At 41.2% G+C, this 18,136-nt stretch overlaps 1 protein-coding gene across 2 annotated transcripts in view; it reads left to right on the forward strand.

The window, feature by feature from the left end:
- LOC121882112 (serine/threonine-protein kinase D3-like) overlaps positions 1-18,136 on the forward strand; it is a 57,878-nt gene that overhangs the window by 29,269 nt on the left and 10,473 nt on the right. Inside the window, exons 4-11 of one of the 2 annotated variants that reach the window (XM_042390128.1) lie at positions 1,324-1,455; positions 4,972-5,129; positions 11,164-11,356; positions 11,525-11,602; positions 12,238-12,421; positions 12,880-13,003; positions 14,120-14,197; positions 17,784-18,060. In XM_042390128.1, the coding sequence (XP_042246062.1) occupies positions 1,324-1,455; positions 4,972-5,129; positions 11,164-11,356; positions 11,525-11,602; positions 12,238-12,421; positions 12,880-13,003; positions 14,120-14,197; positions 17,784-18,060 (1,224 nt within the window). The remainder of the gene's footprint in view (positions 1-1,323; positions 1,456-4,971; positions 5,130-11,163; positions 11,357-11,524; positions 11,603-12,237; positions 12,422-12,879; positions 13,004-14,119; positions 14,198-17,783; positions 18,061-18,136) is intronic. The other variant, XM_042390129.1, reaches the window with a different exon arrangement.

Genomic DNA, 18,136 nt, shown 5'->3' on the forward strand with positions numbered 1-18,136 from the left:
TGCAAGTCAGTCATACCAACTGCTTAAACCTGTCACCTCTCTGATGTCTCACACACAAATATTGCAGTGAAAACAGTAAATGGCAGCTTTTAGCACCTGTAAAACCACAACAGCCAGAGGGAGGAAAGTGATATCTGATCGTATGGAAGTTAATTAATGACAAAACCATTCGTCAAGTACAAACAGCAACTACCACAGCTTGAGTCTGAGGCCATTGTGAAAGTACTTTAAAGTGCCATCGATGGCTGCTAGATGCTCCAACTGACTCAGAAAGACTCAACTTCTCTCTAGAAATACTGAGTCAATCATTTTTTCAACACTAAATAACTTGAATCAGACTGTAGCTGCTCTGCAGGATTGGAATCATCATCTCATCTGAACAAGGTATTTTTAAAAGGAAATGGGGAAATAAAGCTTGATTGGGATATCCCTAATTTTCTCAGTTAAGTATGTCCCAGGAGGTTTATTTTGGAGCAAAAACCTAAAATGTACCACAACCAAAGTAAATACAGAAATGAAAGTTTCTGTAGCTCCTGAACAACAGTGACTATATGCATAAATAAAATGTCTTTTCAGACAGGACACTAGAGCCCGACCGATACATCGGTCAGCCGATATTGGCCTGTCACAGATGTAGTGGTATCAGAATTTTTTTATTCCCTAATATCAGTATCGCCAGTGTCAGTTGGCCCTAGAGGACACCTCCCAAAGTTTCGTGTGAAAGTGTCAGACACACTCGAGGTGATACAGAAACAGATCAGATCAAATGATTTCCGGCTAAAATAATGATGTTTTATCTGCCTGTGTCTTTCTCTGTAAAGGTTGAGGTCAGTATGGGGCTGTAAACTAAATACCAGTGAATACCTGCCTCATATTTGAAGAATATAGGACAAAATATGACAATCCTACAGTGTTTTATTCATGAAAAGGTCCAGGTGGATTTCCAAAAAAAGCTCCATATTTTTGTAAATACAAAATCTTCCTGATTACAGCAAAAAACACAAGAAAGGAACAGACGGCAGACTAGTGTCCGAGCAGAGTTAGTGAGGTTAGTGGTTTTATACAACATGAGCAAGTGAAAAGTAGCTGGTCTGTTGGTCTAACAATACAGTTGTTCTATATGCTACAAGTGTTGCTGAAGTTTTGACCTCTTTAGATTTTTTTCTCTTCTCCGTGCACCTTGGAAGTAGGTGAAGTTGTGCCAGAAACCCCTACGGACGTCAAGGCTGTATTGACAAAAGTATCTTCTCCTCATTCACGATGGGAAATGTCCCATGTTGTCTTTTTGTTATTTGACGTCGGCTCTTTGTTTCCTCATTTCAGCTCTCGCCACAGCCGAGGACTTCCAGATCAGGCCTCACACGCTGTACGTCCACTCCTACAAGGCCCCGGCTTTCTGCGATGACTGCGGGGAGATGCTGTGGGGGCTCGTCCGCCAGGGCCTCAAATGTGAAGGTAAGTCGATGCCGACGCTGTTATCGCTGAGGTTTCAGGTCATGTTATGATGACTCTGCGGCTGTGGTTCGCACCTACAGTCACATTACATATTAAACGCATTAAAATCAAAGAATTAAGTCACACTGGAAGCATCTGAGAACAAGTTTCTCCGTTCAGGATCTCAACCAATTTCTGTGTTTTTTGTTCTTTTTTTTTTTTACCTTTCTTGTGCAAACTGCATACAAACAGTAGAGTACACGTGGCGTTCTTGCAGGATTTGCAGGATCTCCAGTAGTTACAGAGCAGTGATGAGTGTATCTGTGTGATTACTTAAGGTGGTTTCTGCTCCTTTTTGACTATCAAAGACTAAAAAAATCTTTTCCAGTCGGTGGAAACTAGGGGTGTAACAGTTCTCCAAATCCACAGTTTGGTTCATACCTTGTTTTTTTTTGGAACTACAATTTGGAATATCAAAAACACTGAAGAACACTATAAAGGTAGATCAAGGGGAGACCGTGACACAGAAGACAGAACCGTGACTGGAGACCTGGACATTTGTTTTGCGGTTTCAGTCTCGGTTTCAGAAGCGTTGCACCCCTGCTGGAAACAATCTCCATGTGTGGTCTGTTCAGTCTTTGTAGTTTTTGTCCCAAACTTAACATGAAGACAATTTCAGACTGAATGAATGAAGCGAAAAAACAAAACGGCAAATCTGTCAGACACTCAGTGATCATTTTATTAGGAACACCTGTGCAATCTAATGCAATCTGATACAACAGCTCCGCCATTAATTGATGATTATTGATATCGTCGTGGGTGGTGATGGTGTACTGGAGTGTGATTATATTGAAAAGTGTTCCTAATATTTTGTCCACACCATAAACATACATGAGTAATATAAGTCAATATAACGCACTCCAGTATACGACCTCAATAATAAACATAAAGTAGAATTATCACTTTTTATCTACGTAATTTGAGTCATTAAGTCTGATGAAAAGTCTAGAAGAGCTGCATCAAGATATCATTTTGTGTGTGGAGTCAGCAGGTTCAGTCAGACACTAATGTTCAAACACTACGAGCCCCCCAAAAAAAAAATGCCTGAAGAACTTTTTCAGCATACGAGCCAGATGAGCAACTTTTATTGAAATTAACGCTCCGCTTCTCTTAACACATCCAGTTACTTTCATCGCCTGCAAAAGCCTCGTATCAACGACATAAATATAGAAACGTAGCCCAGTTTAAAAGTCAGACAGACATGTTTAACAGGTGTCAGCACATCAGAGGGCGATTAACTCGTCAGAAATACATTTTCAGGATGTCTGGGTATTAAAAACTATTCAGAAAAACTTCCTGTCAATTAAATGTTACGAGAGGAAGCGGTGTCTGCTGCCAGTGCGTCTGCGGTGATGTAAGAGGAATCAAAGTTTAACGAGTATAACAGACACTGTGGATAGGAAGCGAACTGAACAACCTGCGCAGCACGTCATTCCACGTCGCCGCTGAGTGAAATTTGTAACGACGAATAACTGAATATTGATCTTTTTAAACATTATAAAAAGATGATACGGTTTTGACCTCCATTCAGCTTCCTGGACAGATTCAGCGTGATGTCATGTTTTGATAAAGTTTTATTTTATCTGAGGTTTGCGCGCAGGGCCTCGACTGGCTTTGATCCCTGACACGTCCACGCGGACCGAGTCATCGCCTCAACTGAGCGCCCAGGCACACGTCCAACACACACACACACACACACACACACACGCATTTTCACACACTGGTTTTCCAGGCCTGAATCAAAGCTGCAGTTGACTGTACAGCAGGATGTCTTCATTGAGTCGGTGACTTCCTGTGACTATTTTTCAAAGAGCTTCGTCTTTTCAAGTCTTGATCTCAGCCGATACTCACAAACCTCAGAGCCGGTCTTAACTGTAGTGATGCCAAGCAGAGAAAAGAGACGCTTGATGTTCTCAGCGACCGAGTGGCTGTCAAGAGCAGAAATACGGCTTCCGCTTATATAACTCATTTGGAGGTTGAAACAGTTAAAAAAGAGTTTATTCAATCCAGACAAGGACATTAAACACATGATGGAGGAAGAAGAAGAAAGCTTTTGTCATCGCTGTAAATCATATTTTTAGACAATATAAGCATCTAATTTGGTAAACAACCTCATCAACCCAACCTGAGCTTTCTTGGATTCATGTACCTGACTTCACAGACTGATAATCTGGGCATCATGGTGCCAGTTACCTCACAGATGGAAGATATCGGCCCTTACTTTTTGTTATTTTAATGTATTTTGGTCACGTTTTGTCCAACTGAGACTCCCCTTTTCATGCAGTCTTGGACAAAACAATGAAAGTGAGGACATCACCGTGTATGGTTTGGTCCGCAGAGTTTGATTGAACCAAACTAAACAGATTAGGTGTGAAAACATCCTCATGGTTTTAGAGTTTAACTGATTTCTAAACATCCCAGGAACTCCAGTTTCTCCTCATATCTCAGTATGTTCAGAGTCCAGCAGCCTCAGGATTAAAACAAAGTTTTTGCTCAAATTCTCGGCCACTTCTATCTGCGTCTAGTTAGTATAGTTAGTGAGTATGAAGTGTTTTTACAGTGTTGTTCACTGATCAATCAGTTTGATACCAGAACTATCCAATCAATCAATGTTTCTTTGTATAGGGACAAGTATAACCCTACAATTAATCCATTAGTTGTCAACTATTAAATGAATCACCAACTGAGTCATTTTTGAAGAAAAAAATGTCTAAATTCTCTTGATTCCAGCTTCTCAAATGTGAATATTTTGTGGTTTCTTTAGTCCTCTATGACCGTAAACTGAATATCTTTGGGTTTTGGACGTCATCTCGGGCCTCGGGAAACAATGAAACATCGACAGATCGATCGATAATGAAAATAATCATTAGTTGCGGTTGTAGTTTGCGGTGCCCATCCCTAGACAGGCCTTTAAATACATAGAACTCAACAATAAAATACACTCAAAACGAAACTATTGACTAACAATGAAACATTAAAGCATCAGATGACACATGATGACTGTGTAACTCAAAACTGTTTCAGTTTGAGTTTAAAATGTTCTCAGTCATGATTGAGCTCTGCACCTCGTGTTACTGAGCCAGAAACCATGAGAGGTATCACCAATCAATCAAACTTTATTAGTATAGCACCTTTCACACAGCTTACTGCAATTCACAGTGCTTTACAGATGACTGATGATGATACCGAACAATGTAAACATAAAACAATGTGAGGCTAATGCACAACAGGAGTAAAAAAAAGGGGAAAATGTAATAGAACCAGTAAAATAGATAAAACAGATAAAATGCAAATGAAATACATAAGACGGTATAAAACATCTTAAAACATGCAATGAACTATTCTAATCAAAAGCAACTTTCAGCTGCTCATGTGTTGCTAACGCTACAGCGATGCTCCTGCTTGTTTTTAAAGTCAGAAACAGAATATAAACGACAGAAACGACGTAACAGTTGAAATGATTTTTCTCGTCCGCAGGATGTGGACTGAACTATCACAAACGGTGTGCGTTCAAGATCCCCAACAACTGCAGCGGGGTGAAGAAGAGGCGGCTGTCCAACGTTTCCCTGTCGGGCGCCGTCCTGTCCGTCGCTCGTCCACCTTCCACTGAGTTCGCCCCGACGCCGCAGGAGGAGGTACGTTAACTACCGTCATGTGATCAGTTATTACCACATTTTTTATAAGAGCTGTACATTTCTAGGTCTGCGTTTTGTTTCCTCTGGGTTTTCCAGTTTCCTCCCACAGTCCCAACATGTGAACTAAACTGCCCGTAGGTGTGATTGTGAGTGTAAATGGTTTTCTGCAGTGGTGGAAGAAGTACTCATAAACTAATAAAAATACTTCATTACAAGGAAAAGTCCTGCATCTAAAATCCTACTTCAGTAAAAGTGAAGAAGTATACCAGAGAAATTTACTTAAAGCACTAAAGTAAAAGTACTAGTTTTGCAGAAAATCAGGCTGTGACCGATATATTAAACATTTAACAAAGTATATTGATACTGATGAGTAAATAAGCAGTGTTGTACTGTTGTAGCTGTTTGAGGTGGAGCTAGTTTGAACTGCTTTGTGAGGGTCATAAGATAAATCTGAGGGGTGTTGAGATGATAGATTGAGTAGAGAAGAAGAAAAATAAAGAAAAATGAAGTTCAAACCATATGAGGGGGAAACGTCTCTTTGGTGTAACTGCAAAAAGTTCATAGACATCTGAAACATGACAAAGAGACGCAAATACACAGACTGATTTTATGTAAATACCACAAGCCAAAAAGTCTTGGAAACACTGATTTCATCTTTAACAATGCGGTGTGATTTATAAGCTTATCATGTGTTATTTTATGTGTGTATGTGGAGTAAAAAGTACAATATTTCACTCTGAAACGTAGTGGAGTTGGAGTTTAAAGTCGCACCACATGGAAATACTCAAGTAAAGTACAAATACCTTATAATTGTAAAAGTACAGTACTTCAGTAGATTTCACTCCAGCTCTTTATGAACCCGAACAGGATAAATGCTTTAGAACAAGGAAGGGAAATCGACACAAGACATTTTGGAATTATAAGGAATAACAAATTTGGGGTTTTTGGAGAGCAATAACACATTTTTTATCAAATCCTGCTTAAAGGATTTCCAGCTGGAAATTTCCTATAATTTTCTTATTGTCAACAAATCTCATGTTTGGAGCCAAACCAACAATGAATTGATCTACTAACAAGTATTGTGTGTGTATCCAAAGCCTGATATATCTTATTCCTCTGTGCCGTTGTCCAAAAACTATTAAAAACACATCAGTGAGCCTCATCGCTGCACTGGGCGACATGTTCCTTCATTATGAAGAGTTTGGTCACGTTAGTTTGTTTAGAAACGGCATCATGTTTTCAGTCTCCGGAGAGTAGTTCTGTGTAAGGCAGACGCCACTGAGCATGTGCGGGAACATGGTTCTGTTCACAGCTTCACTAGCTTGTTGTGCTACATATCACAACCTCTTGACTTTGTGCTGAAGTTGTTTTATAAATTTACTATGTAGCACAAAGTCACGTGGTTTAACGTCAGTGGGAGATTTGTGTGATTTGAAGGTGGAGATTACGCTTCAGTAAACACTAGTGTTTTGTGTATTAAGTGACTAATTTCAGTCTGAGGTTTCTGATAATCTATCAGTCATGTTACACAAATGATGGAATCCAGGTTTCATTCGGGTGGTTTGTGTTCCACAGTGTTATATTTTGTTGTTTCTTTTTTGAGAGTTTAATGATGGTTGATCAGTGATAGTGACAACAGGTCAGAGTCGGAAATTAACGGGGGCGATGGGCAAAATGCCACTAAAAAATGTAAAATTGCCGTTGGATTGGGATGACGAGGCCTTTAAATGCCCTCGTAAAATAAACATTTAAAGACCTTTTGCTCTGTATTCAATGTGCGACTCAGAAATGGCTTGGACAGCTAGGCTTCCGTAGATGCACAGCCCCCGCCCCCTCCTCCCGCTCCGAGGTTGTAAGGCAGCCGCGACTGCTACTAACAGTAACGTTACCAACATGGAGCGTTTTTTAATTCGCGAACCTGTCACACTTCCAGCTGAATCACAATCAGCTGGAAATGAAAGTACAGTAGAAATCTGGACAGTCGCCTGACCCTCTACCGGTCTGCCTGCGTCTATAAAAGCTACCAAAGCTGTCAAACGGTCTACGGTTGCCGGTTGGAGGATGGACTGGATGGCGACCGACACATCTGGAGGAGACGCTGCGCTGATGCTGCCACCTCCTCCAAAAAATTGCTGTGGGGGAACAGTAGTGGCACGAAAACGCTGAAGAAGTAAACTACTGAAGGCGTTGTTGATACTTCTGAAAATAAAATATACATTAAATGGGTAAAAATATTCACACAGTTATAATCTGTAACTGGGATTATGACTCAGTGTTGCATCATGCAACATAGAGTAGAAGAAACATAGAAGTATTTCCCATCATTTGAAAAAAATGTCCTGGAAATGATCCAAAATGCCCCTGAAACATATCTCATGAAGTTAATTCCATATGTTTTGAAGGCTTGGTATCTGTCTAGCTCACACTGATAACCTGAGTAGAAGTTACGTTCCAGTCAGGTGAGGCTGAGCAGGTAAAGTCACCGGCCAATGAGATGGAGGGAAGAGCTGCTGCTGTGAGGCTGCAGACTTTGTTCGTTCTTGCTTTCTTTGATTTCCCAGGGTTCATTTCTACCTCTGTTTCATTCATATTTTTGTCAATACAAACATCACTTTAGTTTTTTTGCACATACTCATCCTGCCGACCTGCTTCTTCAACGTCCATTTAAAAGTGTCCAGCACCAAATAACATCATCTGCCCTTTTTTTTTTATGGGGTGGCAGCTCTACAGAGACAAATGAGTGACAAACACCAAAATACGCTCCAATTAGCTTTAAAACACCCAGGTGACTAATCAGCTTGTTATTATAAAACTCTCAGTTGGTCTCTTCTTGTCTCTTGTCTTTCAGCAAATTAAGAATTTGTGCGTATTAAAGACCAGACCAGTGAATATGATAGTAATGCCAGAGATGTGGCGTCAGCTACTCCATAAAAAGGATATAAAAGTCTAAACTGTGAATTCTGATTCAGCTGAAAGACGTGAGGAGGCTTCATAAAACACTCACATGTTGATGAGTTGTTACTGAAGAGAAAGTAAGTTTAGAGAGTTCTGATTCACTCATAATGAGTTACATGAATGAAAACACACAGACACTTTCCACGCTAGCTAGATCTACTGTGTGCAACCAGTGAATTACAAACACACACACACACACACATACACACACATACACACACTGATGGCTGGAGGCAAACCACTGGATTTTCCATCCTGTTCAAACCAGCGAACAAAGTCAGAGCTTCACACACGCTAACTGGAACAAACACACTTTTATCAGCTCCATCGCACTGTTATCTACACACACACACACACACACACACACTGCACCATCTGATCACAGAGAGAAAAGACTGAGCTGTTTGATAACCAAAGTTCTTATCACACAAAAATACAATTCATTGTCCAAAACACGATCCACAAGGGACCAGACAGCATGTTTTGCTTGTTTATTGCGGGTATCAAATTTTCATGCTGCAGTTATCGTAGGTGAAAATATCACGATAAGCGGTGTTATAACGATAAATGACAAAACAAGACATATGAGGAAACAGTGATTGACTTTTTTCATCATTTTCTGGCATTTTACGGAGCAAACGACTAGATAATAATCAACAGATTAATCGATAATTAAAGTAATCATTAGTTAATCCCTTGTCTGAACCTGGTTGTGCTAACATTTATCTGACACCAGCAAATGGTAAAAAAACAAACAACAAAAAAAACGATTCAAACGTCTTCAGAGGAACAAATTTTATAATTCTGGCAGAAGACAAGAGCACGTTTTGTTTCAGAAAATCAGCATGTCGACATCAAGCAGCAGTTTGTGAGTTTAAAGTCGTTTCATCGTGTCCTGTGTTGTTTCATGCATGTAAACAAAAACAACACGTGTTCTCTGGGATCTATGTTTTTGCCATATGATGCATGTTGTCATATTTATTTATCACAACATATTATTATATCCCCTCCAGCTTTGTACAAACGTGATAAATCAGAATGTAAGAAGGAGGATTATCAAATAGTTCTGTACTAATTCAGGCCCATTGTGTCACATGCTTCCTGCTCTCGCCAGCACTGCGGTCTATAAGCTGCATGTTGCACAAGGACAGTCATTGTTCCAGTGGATAGAAAAGATTTCATCTGTGCTCTACTTACACGTCGAGTGAACAATTCTCCCAACTCTGATGTCTTCAGCTGAACCTCTTGAACTCTGATTGTTCCCCTCAGTAGCTTTACAGTCGGGGAAAACTTTGGGTGGATTTTTGCATGAATAGAAGGAAAAATATGTGATGGGATGTCCTTATTAATCAAGAGTGTTCCAGTGAGATCTGATAAACCTCCACACTCTTGCGGCTCTTAACCTACTCCTTAAAACATCCATGGTCTCAACAGGTACTCAGCCACTGTGAAAGTGACTGAAAAAACGTCACACAAGTAGCCACTCGACTACTTGCAATTACAGCAGGTGTGGGTATTGGGACGGACCCTCGGTTACTGTCACAGTGCCCGAGTGCCTCTTAAGCCCGCAGGAGTGTGGAGGTTTATCAGAGCTCACTGGAGTTAAAAGAGGATAAGGAGCTCGCTAGTCTGAGCTCCTCAGGGAGGTTGTTCCAGAGACCGGGGGCCCTAACAGAAAAGGTCCTCAGCCGAGATTGTGGAACGGCTAGCGGAGCCTTGGCTGAAGACGTATGGTGGCAGAAGATCTGAGACTTGGGTGTGAGTCCAGAACAGGCCTTTAAAAGTCATCAATAATATCTGAAAATCAATTCTAACATTTACTGGATGCCAAAAGAAGACAAATAGGAGTAATGTGCTCTCTGTTTTTGGTTTTGGTGAGGTGTCTGGCTGCTGTGTTTTGGACAAGCTGTAATTTATGTAGACTCTGTTGGCTCAGACATGTGTAGAGAGAGTTACAATAGTCCAGGCGAGAAGAAATAAAAACATTTATGACAGTCTCTAGATTTCTACTGGATGAAACTGAACTTATCTTGGAGTGTCTCCTGAGCTGCAAAAAACAAGACTGGACAACTGTGTAATCATGCTTGTTCAAGCTGAGGTGGTTATCAAAAGTGATTTTTGCAGTTGTGGACTTTATTTTTGGACAGAGAACCCAGATGTTTGAGGTATAAGGATTAACTGTGCCAGGGTCAATAATAATTAGCTGCAGGAAATGCTGGGCTGTCCAACATTTGAGGTCAATGATGCAGTTGTTGCATTTATTAATTTGATAAAAAAAAAAACATTTGGGTTAAAAGAGAGATACAAATGAGTATCATCTGCATAGAAATGAAAGCTCACATTGTGCCTGCGGATGACATGACCCTGGGATAACATGTAGAGAGAGAACAAGAGTGGTCCGAGGACAGAGCCCTGAGGTACCCCTGCAGGTCATCTTCACAGAGGATGACTGTGACTTGCCAATGGCTGCACTAAAAAAAAATCTATCTTGTAAATAAGAATAAAACCACTTTAAAACCCGAACCAGAGATGCCAACCCAGTGTTGGAGACGTTCCAATAAAATAGAACGATCGACAGTGTTGAATGCAGCACTTAGATCTAAGAGACTGAAGATTTTCCAGCATCAGCAGCATCCAGCAGATCATTCATCACTTTAAGGAGTGCAGTCTCTGTGCTGTGGTTTGCCCTAAATCTCAACTGGAATGTCTCAAAGAGTCTGTGTCTGTTTTAAAAAAGCAGTCAATTGTTCAGCAAAAACTTTTTTTCTAAAACCGTAGAGAGAAAGAGCAGTTTGTAAAAGTTATCCAGGAAGTTTGGGTCTAAAGAGGGCTTTTTCAGAAGTAGGAGTTGGATTAACAGTGTCATAGTTACAGCCAGATGTAAAAAAAACCCTCACATTCAGGAGCTGAGAGGAGAAATAAAAAGCAATGAAATTAAATTATTTAGAAGCAGGTTTACTGTACACGAATGAGGCAAAACATTCATTTGAAGATAAATCAAACTAATTATTTTTGTCTTTTCTTCTTTTTTCTCCATCTCACCCTCCCCTCCCTTGCCTCTCCTCCCTCCTGGTTTAAGCAGCGCCCCCTCCTGGGCGCCGGGAAGCGTAACTCCCTGCTGAGCGGTCGTCCCATCTGGATGGAGAAGATGGTCCTGGGTCGGGTCAAAGTCCCTCACACCTTCTCCGTTCACACCTACACTCGTCCCACCATCTGCCAGTACTGCAAACGCCTGCTGAAGGGCCTCTTCCGCCAGGGGATGCAGTGCAAAGGTGACGACACAGAAATTTAGAAAGAAATTATTGATCCCTAGCAGGGAAATTAAAGTGTCATACATGGCGTTACAGTATACACAATACAAAATTTACATTCATAGGCTTGGCAATAGATATAAAAAGCACATTTTCTAAGATGCTGAATGTTTTTTCTTTCTATTTTAGATTGTAAATTTAACTGCCATAAGAGATGTGCGGCCAAAGTTCCCAGAGACTGCCTCGGTGAGGTCGACTTTAACGGAGGTGAGTCGGTTTGACTTGGTTTCTTTTACGTCAGATAAGAAGTTGTGTTCTTAATTTCTTTTAAAAGGGGGCGTATTCTGCACGTTTCCATGTCTATAATTTTTAATCTGTCTACTGGAATAACTGCTTATTTATCTTATACTGACCCTTTATTATACATTATATATACTGTATTTTTACACCTATATATGATTGCTGGGCATCTCATTACAAAACCATGGGCATTAATATGCAATCTATCTAAAGATGTTGAATAGGGTTGAGGCTCTGTGCCGGCCATAGTCAAGTTCTTCAACACCAAACTGGGAAAACCATTTCTTTATGGACCTGGCTTTGTGCTCAGGGTAATTGTCATGTTGAAAGAGGAAATGTCCCTTCCCAAAATGTTACCACAAAGTTGAAAGCACACTAAAATATTGCTGTATTCTGCATTATCATTAATGGGGAATTAATATGCACATTTCCAGGTCTATATTTAAATTTTGGGGCTGTACTGGAATATCTTTGCATGATTTACAGTTAAGAACTGCTTACTTATCTTATACTGACCCTTTATGCAGCCCCTCAGTTCAGCCTCTGAACTGTCTGTAAGTTTTTATGTCCTGTATCAAACTCTTGACTGTGTGTTTCTGCAGAGCCGGCCAGTCCCAGTCTGGACTCCGAGGCGACCATGGAGGTGGACAACTGTGACGTCAACAGCGACGGCGGCCACAGCATGGACGAGCAGGACGAGCCGTCCACGCCCGACGACAAGCTCTTCTTTATCGAGGGTTCCTGCATGGACGGCGAGAAAGACGACGAGACGCTCCGAGCCATCAGGTGACAACTTCCGTTCTCTGGATTTCTGGATTTCCTCTGTCTGTCCGGTGCCAAGACGTGACAACAATTCATTCATACTTTTGATTCAGTATTTGGACCTTTACCCTTTAATAGAATAATGCAGATGGTGGACATGCAAACAGTTTTAACTCCTTTTTTCAGTCATTGTAAAATGTTAAATTAGTGTTTCATTAGCTCTTTGTCATTTTAAAAATGATAAATATCCCATTTTGACATCAGATAGCAGTGAGTTTGATTCTTTTAGGCTTGAGAATGAGGTCAGTTTGGCAGTTTTCAGGTCTTATTGATCAACACCTCCATCAACTCCCCAAAGGGAAGCTTTTATTGTGTCAAAAAGCAGAATAAAAGTCATGTATTGTCAGTTTCGGTCTGTATTCTTAATGATTAGTGTTAACGGGTTTCCTAAAATGCTTCTTCTTGTGTTTGTTGTGATGCAGCCCGTCCACCAGCAGTAACATCCCTCTGATGCGTGTGGTTCAGTCCATCAAACACACCAAGAGGAAAAGCTCCACAATGGTTAAAGAGGGCTGGATGGTGCACTACACCAGCCGGGACAACCTGGTGAGACGCCATCAAACGCACAGCACATGTACCACACCTCGCATACAAACACATGAATTACACATTTACATTTGTAAACACAATGTAAGGCAAACATTTAACCTAATAAACACACAGCCAGATGAAATATACACTAAACCTACAACAAGAAAAGCAAAAACTAGTACACTGTGATGAGTGGTATGTAGAATATAGTGATGTATACAGAACCTCGGTATCATCATCATCTTTTCTCTCATCATTTCAGAGGGAAATATTGTACTTTCTACTCCACTACATTTATTTGACAGCTTTAGTTACTTTTCAGATGAAGATTTGACACAATGGATAATATAACAAGCTTTTAAAATACAACACATTGTTAAAGATGAAACCAGTGGTTTCCAACCTTTTTGGCTTTTGACGTCTTACAAAAAGCAGTGTGTAGTCGGGGTCACATTTCACATGTCTATGAGTTGTTAACAGCTCCACCAAATAGTGATTTTTCCCTCTAAACTTCTCACATGGATTCATTTCAATAAATTATCAAATGATCCAATATTTCAGCAAAAATCAAAGATTAGAGAAGAAGTCCAAAAACTGGAAACAGATTTGTGTATCAGAACTTTGTTTTTTCTTCTTTCCTCTCCCATTAATCATCTCACGACCCCTCAGATTTATCTGCTGACCCTTTGGAGGGGCCCCACCCCTAGGTTGGGAACCACTGGACTAAACTAGCTAACTGTATATAAAGTAGTGTAAACTAGCTCCACCTCCAGCAGCTACAACAGTAACATGCTGCTCTAACACTGATGCTTCACTATTAATAATCTAATGATGTCATATATAATAATATATCAGTCAGAGGGACCAAACCACTACTTTTACTGCAATACTTTAACTACATCAAGCTCATAATACTTATGTACTTTTACTGTAATAGGATTTTTCATGCAGGACTTTTACTTGTAATGGAGTATTTTTACATTGCTGTACTGGTGCTTTTACTTAAGTAAAGGATCTGAGTTCTTCCACCGCGGTTTGTCTCAGTCCCACTGAGACAAACCGCACAACACTTTTAGAAACCAGATACTTCTCTCAATCTGTCTTTCCTGATGACCTGTTCTCTCGTTGCAGAGGAAGAGACATTACTGGAGGCTGGACAGCAAGAGTCTGACTCTGTTTCAGAATGAAAGCGGAGCCAAGTATTACAAGGTAGGAGACCCGGTCGGCTCAGATCTGGTTTCAGCTGCTCGGCCAAACAAAGCAGCGACGTTAAGAGGTGACTGGAGGGAGTCGGGTTCATACAGTAACACACACACACCGTGCAGCTTATCAGACATGAACACATATCACCGTCTTATTATAACCAGATTATTCGCTGTAATTATTCTTATCAGATCAGGATGTTTTCAGCAGGTTGTAACCTTCCACTAACATATGACACATTTTTTTAGGAACTTATATAGAAAGTAAATAAAGCAAATAAAGGAAAATACTGACTGGACATTTCAACCACACATGGATTCTGAGCTAAAGAGATGATCTTTGAGCTTATATGACTGTACTGCGATGAAACACATCAGTGCAAATTTATAAAAATCGGTATTTCATGGGTTGAAAATGGTTCAACACGCCACCTACTGTTTTAAATCAGCCCTGAACCTCACAAGGCCGATGCTGACATAGAATCAACCGTTTGGTGCTTATCTACATCGTGAGATTTATATAAAAAACGAATGTTAACGCCCTACAACACAGGTACCATACAGAAACTCTTACAAAGGGCCATGATTGAGCTTCTGGTGACGGTCCAAGCTCCAACGCCAACACGGAGAGTCCGACAGCAGCGACTACCAGCTCTACATCGCTGTTCACGCCACACTGAGCGGTGGTCAATCGGTGTCCCCTTACTTCCTGTGTCACACACTACGTAGCCACCAGGCCGCGCCCCCTACAGTCGTTGTCCTGTACAGTAACTGCATTATTTAAATATGCTGGGAGGGAGGGAGGGTGTGTAGTTACTCTTTAATGGACCTTATGGTGTCAACTAGTGTTTCCAAGGTCAAGAATTAGCTTAACTTATCTTTCGATTTTTATTAAAAAGCCAGATATTTTATGGCGAGTTGATAGTACCGATCATTTAACCAAGAGAGTTTGTCTTCTTTCATTGCTCCTGTTCATACTGACCATTAGAAGATCCCTTCATAATGCACTTACAGTGTAAGCGATGGAGGACAAAATCCACAGTCCTCCTTCTGTGCAAAAATGTATTTAAAAGTTTATCTGAAGCTAATTTGAAGCTTCAGCGTCTAAATGAGTCAAATCAAGTAGATATCTTTCAACGTTACAGTCTTTTTAGTGCCAAAGTCCCTCTTTTTGTTACTACACTTCCACCGAAAGAGGGAATTTGATGCTACAAAGACTGTAAATGTGTCAGATATCCACTTGATATGACTAACTCAGACTGCTGAAGACTCATATAAGCTTCACATCAACTTTTAAATGACTGTGTGGACACACTGTGGATTTTGTCCCCCATCACTTACATTGAAAGCACATTTGAAGGATCTTTTAATAGCCAGTATGAACAGGAGGAATGATTACAGCCTCTTTCACTGTTCATATGGACACTTAACTGATGTTTTGAGACACACAACCTAACCTTTAAGTTGCTCAGACACAACAATCAGCCTTTTTGCACGGCCAAAAACTGTGACGTTTACGCTCACACTGAATGTAAGCAGGGAACCTCCGGTCAGTTTTGTCCAGTGACAAGTTTATTTAAACAAAACCTCAACAATGTTGACAAAAAGACAGAAAGGCAGCGTTACTTTGTGCAGTACAACTATGAACGGAAAAGTACGAAGAAAAAGAAAAATACAGAGCCGCAGATATCTGGGTGATGCAGACAATACGATCTGTCAGGTTTATATCACGGCGGTCTCAGTCAAGACTACAGTTATAGACACAATATGTAAAATATAAAACAATAACATTAAAACAAGCTCACTACAGTTTATAAGGCATCTTTGGACAGCAGCCATGTTGGGAAATCAGACCGTGGAGCTGCTGGAACTGCTGAACAAAATTTCTGACCTGCCAGAAATCTGACCGATCATCCGACATCCAGATCGTTGATCGTTCAGGTGATTAATTAGATGTCATAACCTCAAACTGCATTTCAAACAACGACAGATCTGGTAGAAATTCGGGCCGATACTATAATAAGTCGGGGGGCAACGAATTCAGGGTTCAAATCTGACTAAATCTGTACAGTATCGACCCGGATTAACATCGTCTATGAGACATGAAGCGAGACCTTAATATCTTGATTCAGGTTCTCTTCTAACGGTTGTTTTTTTCCGATCAATCCATTAGTCGCTTGGTCTTTAAAATGACAGAAAATGGTGAAAAAAGTCAATCTCTCTTTCTCAAGAATCAACTTAAAATGTCTTGTTTTGTCCAAAATCCAAAGACATTCAGTTTACTGTCACAGAGGACAAAAGAAACCAGAAAATATTCACATTTAAGAAGCTTGAATCAGAGAATTTGGGCATTTTTTTCTTAAGAAAATGAGTCAAATGATTATTTTGATCATCAAAATAGTCGGTGATTAATTTTCTCAGTCGACTAATCGATTAATCGTCTAATTATTGCAGCTTTAGTAGTGGTAGAAGTAGGAAAATTTGTTTCCTGGAAATATCTGATCACATTTGAATTCAGGTCATTGCAGCTGCAGCTCTTTTCATGCTCTATCATTTCCCTCTTTCATTCTCTCCGCGCATTCCACCTCCTTTCATCTCGTGTCTGCCAGCGACCTGCTGACCTTTACCACTAAGTAACCTTCCTTTTTGAAGGGAAAGCGAGAGAGCGGGAGCAGCGCAGGAGAGGCATGGGGGGGGAGGGGGGACGAGACTCGCTGAGGGTTTCGGGTCGCTTCCCTGCCGTCTCTCTGGCTCGTCGCCACGCTGCCTCGTGCCCAAAGAGGCTGAGGCACGTCCTGCTTTTTAATCAGAGCGGCGGGATGAATAGACGCCGATGGGGAGGGCGGGGTTGGGGGGGGTTGAGGAGGAGGCCGGCGAACTTGGCAAAACACAAGACGTTTAGATGACACCGAGGGGCATAAAGACACCACTGGGCCGATCGCTCTCCTTTATATGTTTGATCTGGCAGGGTTTAGGTTTTTTCGGAGGGGTGGAGGGGGATTCACTCTGGCAGAGCAGGAAGGAAGGGAAGTTTTAAACACTGAAATTCAAAGTGCGTCTCGCAGTTCAGCAGAGAGAGGAGAGATGTTAGGATGGAGGGAGCCGGGAGGAGTGAACTGAATCTTACGGATTGTCTCAAGGCCTTGCGGACAGAGATGACTCTTCTATCTCATTCTGGAAATATCGTCTCCCCAAAATCTGAAAGGCAGAAGTTTGACTTCCTGAGCTGAAAGTGGAGGTACGACGCACAAGAGGAGAACTTTCTGTTTTACTTTGGTGTCTTACTGAGCTGGTATGTGACCTGTGATGAGGACAGAAATCTAAATTTTCTATTTGACATGACAGGTTGGAGGTAGGGCTGCAACTAACAGCTGTTTTCATTACCAATCAATCTGTTTGATTGTTTTCTCGATGAATCAATTTGTTGTTTTGGGCACAAAATGGTGAAAAATGTTGATCACTGTTGTCTTGTTTTGTACACAAGCCAAAAATATTCAGTTTACACGTTTAAGAAGCTGGAAACCAAAGAATTTTTGCATTTTTCTTTAAAAAAATCTCTCAAAACGATTAATCGATTCTCTCCTGAACTGTAGGAGATCCCCTTGTCGGAGATCCTGCAGGTGGAGCCGGCGCAGGACTTTGGCAGCCTGGCTCAGGGCAGCAACCCGCACTGCTTCGAGGTGATCACGGCCAACATGGTGTACTATGTCGGGGAGGACAACGGCGGCCTGTACCACAACCCAGTCCTGGCGGCGTCCGGTGTGGGGCGGGACGTGGGCCAGAGCTGGGAGAAGGCCATCCGGCAGGCGATGATGCCCGTCACACCCAAGGCCAGCGTCGGCACCGGGCCCGGCCAGGGGAAGGACCACAGTGAGTAACGGCTGCTTTAATCCAACTTCATGTTGTCTTCAGTGTAAAAATATAAAAGTAAATGAAAAGTAGTCAA

Source organism: Thunnus maccoyii, chromosome 17 (assembly GCF_910596095.1).
Source record: "Thunnus maccoyii chromosome 17, fThuMac1.1, whole genome shotgun sequence".
NCBI lineage: Eukaryota > Metazoa > Chordata > Actinopteri > Scombriformes > Scombridae > Thunnus > Thunnus maccoyii.